The 12,813-nt window shown below is 40.3% G+C and overlaps 1 protein-coding gene across 1 annotated transcript in view; it reads left to right on the top strand.

Annotated features, from left to right (window-relative positions):
• The window catches only part of ADAMTS16 (ADAM metallopeptidase with thrombospondin type 1 motif 16), a 102,025-nt gene that overhangs the window by 72,534 nt on the left and 16,678 nt on the right, over nt 1–12,813 (top strand). Inside the window, exon 19 of the mRNA XM_032220453.1 lies at nt 12,427–12,628. Coding sequence (XP_032076344.1) covers nt 12,427–12,628 — 202 coding nt within the window. The remainder of the gene's footprint in view (nt 1–12,426; nt 12,629–12,813) is intronic.

Genomic DNA, 12,813 nt, shown 5'->3' with positions numbered 1-12,813 from the left:
ACTCTGCCCACAGCCTGGAGTTTGATCCTGACCAGCTCAGGTTTGACTCAGTCTCCTGTCCCTCTGAGATCGGTTAGATGAGGACCCAGATTGTGTTGGGGGCAATGTGCAAAATAAGCTACCCAGAGAGTGCTGTAAAGTGCTATGGGGTGGTATTCCTATTTGCCTTCCTGGACCCTGAAAGGCTTCCTGCTTAGGCTGGAACCTTTTCTGAAGAACAAAGTGTTCTTGACTCTGCTGTGGTGCTGTGTGTCCTTTCTATCTTCTTCCTGCTTGTTCTGTAGATTCATTTTCTATTATTCGGTTCTGACTGGTGTTTATTCCTTGAGTCTTAACAATTTATCCCTTGGCTCTGACCCCAAGTTCATCTTTGAGTTCCTCATCTTCTTCTCAATCAGCTGATTGCCTGTATGTAGGATAGAACCTTTTCACTTAGGTCACCTATGCTGTTAGTGATAACTTAGGTTGCCCCTTCCCCCGAAGGCCTGTTTGCCCTTACTGTTATCACTTAAATATGCTATGGATCAGTGGTGGGTTTCAAAAATTGTTGGAACCTACTCTGTGGGTGTGGCCTCCTTTGTGGGAGTGGTTTGCCACCCATGTGACCGGATGGGAGTGGCTTGCTGCCCATGTGACCGGATATGAAATTATGAATTAGTACTTGGGTTGGTCCAAGTAGCTATTCAGAAACTCTGGCATTGAAGAATGCAAGTCTTAAAGCTGTCAAGTTACAAGATCCTTGCACCCCTAACCCTTTAGAAAAAAAACTAGGGGTCTTCAAACCTGACAGCTTTAAGACTTGTGGACTTCAACTCCCAGAATTCCTCCTCCAGTCACGTTGGCTCAGGAACTCTGGCACTTAAGCATGCAAGTCTTAAAGCTGTCAAGTTACAAGACCCTTGCCAGTGGTGGGTTTCAAAAAATTTTGGAACCTCTTCTGTAGGTGTGGCCTGCTTTCTGGGTCCACTGGTGGAACCTTTTCTAACCGGTTCGGTAGATTTGACGAACCGGTTCTACCGAATAGGTGCGAACTGGTAGGAACCCACCTCTGCTATGGATAACAAATTAGGTTCTGTCCTATCTGAAATTTTACTTAACGTATCTCTTTAACTCCTCTATCGCTATGGTGCCTTACGGCTTTGCATTGCAATTTATGTTTATTTTATTGGTTCTACTGATTAATGCATTTGTTTTCAATTAACACTCTCTCCCTTCTTGCAGTCCCATATAAGAGTATAATGGTAAAAAAAATAATTTAGAAGTTAGTGGGGGTGGGTAGGTTGTTCTTTCCCGACATTGATGGATTTTGTAACTCAAAATTTTAATAAAGATTACTGATAATTAAAACACTAATCATCCATGAATAACAATGAAACCTTTCATTAAAATCTGAATGAACTAAATGTAAGTCATCTAGTATAAATGACCCCAGTCATATCATAAACTGGCTCTTGTGTACACTAGGATGGAGGAAGGTACCCAACCATTCAAGGACATACTATTTCTGATAAGGTGTATCTCAAAGAAGCCGATGTAGATTTTATGAGAGAATTTCAGTACCTGCTATGTATCAAATGAAATAGTGGTTTCAGTAAAATCAAAGATTAATTTCTCGTGCTTAATTCTCCTGCCCATTCAGTCTGATAGATTTGACATCATTCTTTTTTCTTTCTTTCTTTCTTTTTTGCCAGAGGGGATGGTTTACATCTCTCCTTTTCTTTGGTAATGAACTAGTCTGGATGTAGATTGTTTTACCTGCATCCCCTTAATGGAATTGTCTCCCTCATTAACTCAATATAGATCAAGAAATGTCATAGAGGAGGAGGAGAGGAAGAGGAAGGAAGGAAGAGAGAAGGAGAGGAGGGTGGAAGGGAGAGGAAGAGGGTAGGAAGGGGAAGAGGAAGAGTAGGGGAGAGGTAAGGGAAACAGGAAGGAGAAGGAGAGGAGGAAGGAAGTAGAGAAGGGAGCGAAGGAGGAAGGGAAAGGAGAGGAGGGTGGAAGGGAGAGAAAGAGAAGGAGAGATAATAGGAAGGGAAGAGGAAGAGTGGAGAAGAGGCAAGGGAAGAAGAAAGAGGTAAGGAGAGGAGGGTGGGAGGGAGAGAAAGAGAAGGAGAGAGGGTAGGAAGGGAAAGAGAGAGAGCAGGAGTAGGGAAGAGGTAAGGGAAGATGGAAGGAGAAGGAGAGGAGGAAGTAAGTAGAGAAGGGAGGGAAGAAGGAAGGGAAAGGAGAGGAGGGTGGAAGGGAAAGAAGGAGAAGGAGAGATAGTAGGAAGGGAAGAGGAAGAGTGAAGGAGAGGCAAGGGAAGAAGAAAGAGGTAAGGCGAGGTGGGTGGAAGGGAGAGAAAGAGAAGGAGAGGAGGGTGGAAGGGAGAGAAAGAGAAGGAGAGAGGGTAGGAAGGGGAAGAGAGAGAGTAGGAGTAGGGGAGAGGTAAGGGAAGAAGGAAGGGGAAGGAGAGGAGGAAGGAAGGAAGTACAGAAGGGAGGGAGGGAGAAAAGAAAGGGAAAATAAAGTGGTGTTACAACAGGTGGAAGGGATGGTAAACAAAGCAACCCAAACTGTATATTATAACAGTTTGGGTTAAATGGAATAACAAAGGTATAAGAATGGCAAAGAAAAAGAATAAACAATATTTTGTTATAAATAGCTAAGTATAAATAAATATAGAATAGTACATAAAAATGGATAACGAATAAGGGGACCATGAATACAAGATAGAAATGTATAGAAGGGAAAACACTAACTGTAAAGAAACCGATACGGAACTGCTGTATGATATATGATGAAACTTCTTGTTCCTATGTTGTTTTAAGTCACGTGTTTGTTTTTGTTGATGTGTTTATGTGTTTAAAACAAAAAAATATAATAGAATTCAAGCCAATGAACTAACATCTGTGGAGTACCAGGTCAAAACTCATGTTAATTTTGTCATTTTGTTGAGAATCTCTAAAGTTATTGTTCCCAAGTTATATTCTTCTCTCCAAGGTACTATGTAAAATAAGGAAATAATACTTAGAATTGTAATTGTAATGAGGACTGGCACCAGTTTTGATGCTTAACAGCCTCCCGTTCTTAGGGTTAGGGTTAGGGGCAATCCAAGGATGATAGTGGCAGTGGTAGGTAGTGGTGATGACTGAGAGAGAGAGAGAGAGAGAGGGAGGGAGGGAGGGAGAGAGAGAGAGAGAGAGAGAGAGAGAGAGAGAGAGAGAATCCATGTTCAGGCCTTTCTTCCTTGCCTTGATACCGAGCATGAATCTTTCCATGGGCACGCCCTCAAGCTGGTTCCCCAGTTGCCCTTGCCACCGCCATGTTTTTTTTTAGTTCTGCACACGCACAGAACAATTTCCGTTGAAATGCGCATGCATGTGCAGCGCACATCCACTGCGCACATGAGCAAACCAGCAGTAATGCCGGCTGAAACCCAGTGTCCATGTTTCGCTGATGTACGTTACAATTCCATTCATGTTTTTAAAGTCACATCATGTAGCAACACCTAACCAGTTTTCACTGATCACAAAAAAATAAAATAAAAAAGTATTGTTGAACCTTGAATGGTGGTTTTTATCAAGAAATTCTAAGAATGTGGATAAGATTGGGAAATTGAAACCAAAATAATCCAGAAAGAAAGTAAAGGCAAGCTATTTTAAAGCTACTTGCAAAAAAGCAACACCCCTTTAAGGGGACTTTTCCTTTATAAGAAATATGACAAGCTATAATTTGAACTCCTATAAAATAAACTGCATAGTCAGAATTAAGTGTTTTGCTGTGGCATTTTCTGAGGGATACAATTTGGCTCCATCAATACTGGGATGAAAGAAAACTCTTAAAACTTGGTTAACCTTTGGGGTGATGTATCATAAGTCTGTTTCCTCTGGTAGTTTAACAGTGTTTTTCTTCTTCTTCTGCGTAAGAAGACTTGCTATTTTATTCTTGCTTGTTATTGTTATTTTATTGTATGTGTGTGTGTGTATAACAGCTCTGAGTAGGAATTTATGTGTGTGTGTGTGTATTACAAACAAATTTATTTGTAATACATACATACATACATACATACATACATACATACATACATATATATATATATATATATATATATATATATATATATATATATAACAAATAAACAATCCCTTTCAAGAGCTGTTAACATTTCTGTTTAATGTTTTAATTTTTTTTTTAAATTTTTAGGCATTCAGACTAGTTGTGAAGACCTTTCTAATTTCATTCAGTCTGAATCATCATAGTAAAACAGCTATTTAGTTGCAACACATTCCAGAAATACACAAGCAGTTATTTTATGGTTCCTTATGCAGATATAGTGGGTTACCTCATTTATATGTCGTCTGTCAAGTTAAAAGAGACATTGCTATATCGTCTGGAACCTCCAGACATCATGTTGTATGTTGTGCATAAGATATTTTAGAATTCATGGCCACAAGTTCCAAAGTTGGCTGTTATCCCAGTTTTGAGCATTTAAACTAACTGAGCTAACACATTAAATTTATAAATATTAAGATTTACACTAGCTAGGCTTAAGCCAGTTATTTAGTTGTTTAGCATGCCCCCAAAAATGTCTACCATAAACATTTATGTTATGTTCTTCTCATATAATATTACAAGCTGAAGATAGACTTCCAATTAAATCCATTAGTGCTGCTGCTGTTGTTGCTTCTGCTGCATGATTGACAGCTCCAAAAACATGCATTCATTCCAGAACTTTCTTGGGTCACTTCTGTGTTGCCCAGTGTATATTTTGTAGCCTAATTTTAACTATGTTCATTTAAAAAGTTCCACTTTCTCCTGCCCCGATTGAGGCACGATTTCATCACGTCTTAATTCTTCCTGAGAACTCCTTTCTTTCTTACTGACAGTTATCACCATAGAGACCATCACAGGAAGAGGAACCAGAACATCACTCTCTCCTAGCTGGACCTGGCTTCAGTGAGGAACTCCTCCATTTCTATTACATGAAGGATTGTAATAGAAAAGGATGAAAAAAAAACCTTGTTCTGAATGTGTGCATTAGAATATATTGCTAATTTGGTAGAAAGTATTTTAATATTGCTCTTCATCTCAACAGCAGAAGGGAATTAAATTAATTTTAAAATGTGTGAAAATGAACTTAATAAATCCATATTAGGATGCAGCAGTAAAAGGCAAATATGAATACTGTAATAATTAAAACTTTTCAAACGCTTAAGCAACAAAGTTGAACTCCCTCCCTCCAAATGTCAGTGCTAGTTGTATCCCAGCATGGTGGGTAGGGCAAGATGGCAACCAAAGTTTCCAATCAAAGCTTCACTGAACTGGCATCACATCTTGTATCAAAGTGGCAGGCCTTAATCATAATGTCACAACCACAATTTTTCTTCCTTTGCCTACCTACCACCCCTGGTGGGTACTGTTGGGTGAGCATTAAAAAAAAAACATGCCTGTTCTGATTTCTTGATGGGGGTGGTTTGTCATTGTGCCTTCTAGGCTGTTTGGAATACCCAGTAGTCTAAGCTACTGTCCTCACTATCTCTGATCTTTGGAGAAAAGCTTTCCCTGATCATTTTAAATCTGAGAAAGGCTGAAAGAGCTGAGCTCCTTCAGAAATGTGGGACTCGAGTTATTTAAGGCAATGACGGTATGTGACACGCATCAGCTTCTCTAATTAGAATGGTGTGAGAACATAAATAATTGGAGTCAAACTATATCACTTCTTTAGCAAACTAAGCTAGACCGATGGAAGTCATTCCCAGCCACCAAGGCTACTTACTAAGGTCTCAGATGGCAAAACTAAGTGAAGGTATTCTGGGAAAGTGCGTCTCCATCTGGAATAGGTTGAAGTCCAAATTTAGATATAAGAATCTCTCATTCAGACAACAAGGATTCAGCATTAGTTTATTGTCTGAATTTAGACCATTAAATCTAGTCACTGGTGGGGGCACCAATGATCAACATATCTGATTTAGGAAAAAAGATGAAAATAATTTTCTCAGCTTCTTTTCAATGTCATAATCCTTTAATTCTTTTATCATCCAGCAATTCAGCCAGTTTCTTCATTCTGCAATTTTGTTAATTGGGAATTTTTTTTTAAAAAAAAATCCTGATCTTCAAATGGTATTAACCTATACATTTCAGAGTTCTTTTTCTGCATCCTTTATTGTAACTTTGCATTTCTTTTGTACAACTGTGGAGAAGCTTTTCTCTAATAAGTTCCTTGAAGCTGATGACTTTCTTGGATATTTTTCTCATTGTATACTAGCTGAATATGTATTACTGTGTTTTTCAACACACACACACACACACCAGTGGTGGGTTTCAAAAAAATTTGGAAGCTACTCTGTGGGTGTGGCCTCCTTTTTGGGAGTGGCTTGCCAACCATGTGACCTGGTGGGAGTGGCTTGCTGGCCATGTGTTCTCTCTCTCTCTCTCTCTCTCTCTCTCTCTCTCTCTCTCTCCTTCCTTTTGTCTCTCTGTCCCTTTTTTCTTTTTTTCTTTCAACTCTCTCTCTTTTTCTTTCTTTTTTCTTTTTTTCTTTATTTATTTCTTCCTTTCTTTCTCTTTCTCTTTCTCTTTCTCTCTCTCTCTGTGTCAGTCAGTCTGTCTGTCTGTCTGTCTGTCTCCCTGCGTGTGTGCGTGCGTGCGTGTGTGTGTGTGTGTGTGTCAGTGGCGGGTTTCAAAAAGTTTTGGAACCTCTTCTGTAGGTGTGGCCTGCTTTCCGGGTCCACTAGTGGAACCTCTTCTAACCGGTTCGGTAGGTTTGACGAACCAGTTCTACCGAATAGGTGCGAACTGGTAGGAACCCACCTATCACACACACACACACACACACACACACACACACACACAAACAGAGAGAGAGAGAGAGAGAGAGAGAGAGAGGGAGAGAGAGAGAGAATTTTTCTAAAAATGTCTAATTTATCAGGTTGTTTGGCTCTAAGCCAAAATAAGCATAATGTTTTAACTTACTGATACTCCATAGATTTCATAGAAGGAAGGAATATCCAAGTATTCCATTGCATTCTCCAGGCCCAGATAGAGCATGGTGCATTTTTTCTGACTGCTCCATGTTTCTTCCACCACGTCAATCTATTTCAAGGCTAATCTTAGGATTTCATTAAAAAACAAATAAAATCATGTAGATCCTATTAATTTCAATTCGTTTTCTTATTTTTAGTAAATATGCATATGGGTTTTGAATCACCATAAAGTCTAATAATTGGAAACTCTTTATTAATATGGGTCCTAAAAATCACTTAAATACAGTACCCCTTTTCCTCTATGTTCAGCACACAGATGTCTCATAGCTTGAATAGCAACTTGTAAGTGAGCATTATTATAAAGCATTATTATAATGCTTCTGAAGATTGGTGCCAACATTCTGATTGGATGTTAGTACATTCATATACAGTTTATTTAAAACATAGCATTGTGTTTGAATTTCCCGCTATTGAAGAATTTACTAGCATTCCCAAATCTTGTTTTTAAAAAGGATAAAGATGTTGAGATTAATGAAATGAAACAAAGAGCCTAGAACTATGATTTGGGTAGCCTTGACTTACCAGTGAGCCCAAAATGTATGTTGCTAAGTTATTTGTTAAGTGATCTTCGCCCCATTTATGATCTTTCTTGCTAAGTCAGTGTTTCTCAACCTTGGTGACTTTAAGTCCTATGGACTTCAACTTCCAGAATCCCCCAGCCAGCATAGCTGGCTGGGGACTTCTGGGAGTTGAAGTCCACAGGACTTAAAGTCGCCAAGGTTGAGAAACACTGTGCTAAGTGAATCACTGCAGGGGTTAAGTTAGTAACCCACTTGTTAAATGAGTCGGGCTTCCCCATTGGCTTTGCTTGTCAGGTGACAAAAGATGATCACATGACCCTGGAACACTGTAACTGTCATAAATATGAATTCATTGTCAAGGATTTGAATTTTGATGCTGCAACGGTCGTAAATATGAAAAACAGTAATAAGTCAATCACTTCAGGGGTTAAGTTAGTAACACAGTTGTTAAATAGCAATAGCAATAGCAGTTAGACTTATATACTGCTTCATAGGGCTTTCAGCCCTCTCTAAGCGGTTTACAGAGTCAGCATATCGCCCCCACAGTCTGGGTCCTCATTTTACCCACCTTGGAAGGATGGAAGGCTGAGTCAACCTTGAGCCGGTGAGATTTGAACCGCTGAACTGCAGAACTGCAGTCAGCTGAAGTGGCCTGCAGTACTGCACCCTAACCACTGCGCCACCTCGGCTCTATGAATCTGGCTTCCCCATTGGCTTTGCTTGTCAGGTGACAAAAGATGATCACATGACCCTGGAACACTGTACCTGTCATAAATATGAATTAATTGTCAAGGGTTTGAATTTTGATGCTGCAACGGTCGTAAATATGAAAAACAGTAATAAGTCATTTTTTTCACTGCCATTGCAGCTTTGAATGGCCACTAAGCAAACTGTCGTAATTCGAGGTCTGCCTGTACTCTGTGAGGTTTTCTATAGCAACATGAGTCCAATGACCTCTTTGATTTACAGCCTGAGTGGAAAACTAAGGTTGCAAGACTGCTTGGAGCCCTCAAAGCTGTGAATCCTCAGAGACCCCCATCACATTTTTTTAGCAAACTCTTTTACTACTCTAGAAAAGGGGGAAAGAGTCAATGCATAATTAGTGCCGATAAGATCTCACAGGCTGGGCCTTCTCCAGGTGCCGTCGACCGGACAATGCCGGTTGCTGGCCCCTCGGGGGAGGGCCTTCTCTGTAGCTGCTCCGGCCCTGTGGAACGATCTACCCGTAGAGATCCGGACCCTTCCCCACTCTCTCAGCCTTCCGAAAAGCCACTAAAACCTGGCTATTCCAGCAGGCCTGGGGCTGTTGACCTCATGAACGAGGTCCAAGCCCCACCTAGACTGAATGTATGGTATGTTGCTTTTAAATTTGTTTCTCTTTTCTATTTTTAACTCTTATCTTTTATCTTGTTTTTGTAAGCCGCCCGGAGTCCTACGGGATTGGGCGGCATATAAATTTATTAAATTCTAATTCTAGTAAGTAATCATGGCATAGCATTTAGTTTTTATTCTGGCATTAAGTCAAGTATAGGCCTTGAAAGAGAAGCACACTACTTTCTCTACTTAGATAATTTAATTGGTGACAAAGTTTGCATTATAAGAATTCCTGATGTTGTCCTCATAAATTGTATGATGGCTTTCTCTTGTGTATCTCAACATTTCCCAACATTTTCTAGCCACTATTATAAGTTGGGGGGACGGTGGGGGGGGGAGGTTCAGGGGTCCAGAATGAACAGCAGTCATATAAAGCTGTGCCTGTCAGTCCTCATTCTCATTTGAATGTCCCATCAATAATCATTTTAAAAACATATTTAAAGTGTAATCAAAGACGGATGAGTCGAACAACGGGAGGGAGCAATGAAGGCTTGCTTGTTTCTTCTGTCCGATATACATAAATACTAACAGTTCCAATCCTAGGGTTTAATTTATTACTGTAGCCCACAAAATACAGCATGTTGATAGGGACTAATAGAGCCTTCACATGCTTTATCAAGTGCACAAGCAGCTACCCATTATAGGGTACAAATGACACAAGCTGTTAAAATTAAAAAGGAACTGTGAAGAATCCAGAATTTTGATGGGAATGTTTTAGATCACTAATTGAGGGCTTGGGTTACTGTTCCAGGAGTCTGTCTTTCCATGCTCTTTGCCAATCACCTGTCATCAACCCTAGTCTTTTCCATGCCAAGGTTTGATATCGGGCAGTAACTTGGGAAAAGAGAAAAGAGCATTCTGGGGGATTCTGAAACCTGCCCCTAAGGTCAGTAAGTTAAACATCTGTTCAAACAGAAGAACTGGGGGAAATGTGACGGAAGTGTATCTTCTATTTTTTTTCCTGCAATTGCATATTCATTCTTTTACACAGCAGCAAAAGCAGAATATGGATTGGACTATTATAGATAGTGAAATAAATCTGTGCCCTGATAAATTAACTTACCAATATATGATATCAACACTGAATTATAAGTTAGTCCTCCACTTACAACAGTTCATTTAGTGACCTGTTGTGGCCCAGCAGGAGCCGTTGGAGCTGCCACCAGACTCCGACAGCGAGGGGCCCTGTGAGTCGGCTTTGGAGGATGTGAAGGACCCTGGACAGGGTTCCGATTCCGAGCAGAGTGCAGAGAGGCCGGTTAGCCACCAGGAGGTGCCTGAGCCTTGAACCAGTGGGGAGGAGACAAGGGAGTGTGATCTGGACGTCAGCAGTGGGGAGGAGCCAAGGGAGTTGTTCCTGGATGCCCGGCACCAGAGAGCTAATAAGCATAAGGAACAGTTGCGCAGTTACAGGAGATAATTGCACTCAGCTGGTGGTAATTAGGCTCCTCTCAAGTCTATAAAAGGAATGCTTGTGCACACGCCCCTCTTGCAGGAGTCAATGCCATTCCTAACTCTGGAGAAGCTGTTATCTGTCGAAGTCTGAGTTGCTGCCAAGGTTCTTATCTGTTTGTTATGTTTGGCTTTCAGCCACTGAGGTTTTGGTTTCTTGCTAATAAAGTGCTGTGACATTCCAGTTAAGCTTGTCTCGGCATTCGTTACTGGACGGAGAAGGGGGTCAGAACACTGACCATTCAAAGTTACAACAGCACTGAAAAAAAGTGACTTATGACCATTTTCCACACTTACAACCGTTGCAGCGTCCCCATGGTCATGTGATCAAAATTTGGATGCTTGGCAGCTGACTCATATTTATGATGATTGCAGTGTCCCGGGGTCATGTGATCACCCTTTGCAACATTTTGATGAGCAAACTAAATGGGGAAGCCAGATTCACTTAACAATTTTACTAATTTAACAACTGCAGTGATCCACTTAATAATTGTGGCAAGAATGGTCATAAAATGGGACAAAACTGACTTAACAAATGTCTTCATTAGAAAAAAAAATGTTGGGTTCCATTGAGGTCATAATGACTATCTGTATTTGTCCTGTAGCAAGATTAGGATGAGGCACAAACAATGCAATCTATATTTTGTTTCTATCATCTTGTATTTGAAATCACTAATAGAAAAGCAACAATATTTCATATTTTAAGAAATATTATGGCTGTGTGGAAGAGAAATACCTTGGGTTTTTTTTTTCAGCTAGGAGGTACAATCTCCTTCAAGTCAAGCCCAGCTCTGGAGTGCTCCATGGACACGTTCTTCTGGTTTTATTGAAAACAATACAGAAGGGTTTTTCTATTGTCTTTTCTGGAATTGTATTTTCAAACTCCCAGCTTAAGCTATAAACTTTGCGTTTTCTGGTAGTCTTCCACTCACATACTTACCAGGTTCAACCCTGCTTAGCTTTTAGAGTAGGCCAAGTTAGCCATTTGCTGCCATCTGCTGAGACATGCTTTCAATCACTGCACTGCGTATAATCATCCAGTGAGTTCATATATAAAACTGGCTCAATGAGGCTCTCAGATCTTGCTCTTAATTGCGTACACATTGTCATTCATTGTGCTAAAGTTTCTGAACATATTGTGATTGCTATTATACTATAATTATTGTCAAAAAATTTCCTGCTTGCCGAAAAAATCTAAATTAAAAAATCAGTAGGGGCAAAATGAATGATTTAAACCAAATCACATTGATTTCCCTTTGTAGAATCGTTGCCATACATTAATTTGCAACAGGCATTTCAGAATGTCAGATTTGTGTTTAGAAAAGTGACATATTTCCATCATTAAAGAGTAATAATCTCTATCCGCTGTATTCTTTTCTTCTTTTTCATTCTTCTTTTCCCACACTCTCCAAATTATATGATGTGAGTGAGTATTGAAACAATGGAAATTTAAACACAATCTGAAATAACACCTGAGGTTTCCGGTTTCATGAACTTATGGAATATACTTATGGAATATAACCTTCTGACCAACAAAATCAATGGGAAAGCCAGATCCATTTAACAACAGTATTACTAATTTAACAACTGCAGTGAGTCACTGTGGCAAGGAAGGTTCAAAACTCACTTAACAAGTCCCTTGCTTAGCAAGAGAAATTTTAGGCTCAATTCTGGTCATAAATCGAGCTCTTAAATGTTTGGAGGAAAGCTGTGGTTTAGTGTGATCCTTACAAATAAATCAAATTCTCCTTCTACTGGGTTAGACAAGCTAGTCACATCTAAGAGCCGAGGTGGCGCAGTGGTTAGGGTGCAGTACTACAGGCCACTTCAGCTGACTGTTATCTGCAGTTCAGCGGTTCTAATCTCACCAGCTCAAGGTTGACTCAGCCTTCCATCCTTCCGAGGTGGGTGAAATGAGGACCCAGACTGTGGGGGCGATATGCTGACTCTGTAAACCGCTTAGAGAGGGGCTGAAAGCCCTATGAAGCGGTATATAAGTCTAACTGCTATTGCTATCTGCAAGTGCAAACTGTGTTTTTTTAACCCTCTTCTAGCTGGTCTGTTGGGAACTGGAGTGGGTGCAGCTTGTCTTGTGGAGGAGGAGAGAGGTTTCGGGATGTTCACTGCATGCAGAGAATTCAATACGAACCAGAAAGGGTATCAGACTCCCTTTGTCATATCCCCGCCCCAGTCACCAGGGAGCTGTGTAACACTCAAAGATGTCCACCTACGTGGAGCACCGGGCCGTGGTCTGAGGTACATTAAATTCACACTTGTATACTTCAGAATTACATCCAACAGATGAATAAATAACTACATGTATTTCAGGGTAACTTTGTTTTCTTGGATAGAATGTGTAACAGACCTTCTGAAACTCATTTTTACCAGTCATACTTTCGTAGAGTTGAATATCAGTCTACTGGAAGTGGGCAAAGAGGGGT

The sequence above is a fragment of the Thamnophis elegans genome, chromosome 6 (genome assembly GCF_009769535.1).
Source record: "Thamnophis elegans isolate rThaEle1 chromosome 6, rThaEle1.pri, whole genome shotgun sequence".
NCBI lineage: Eukaryota > Metazoa > Chordata > Lepidosauria > Squamata > Colubridae > Thamnophis > Thamnophis elegans.
Note: the sequence above shows the minus strand (reverse complement) of the source record. Positions and strands in the feature narration are given on the sequence as shown.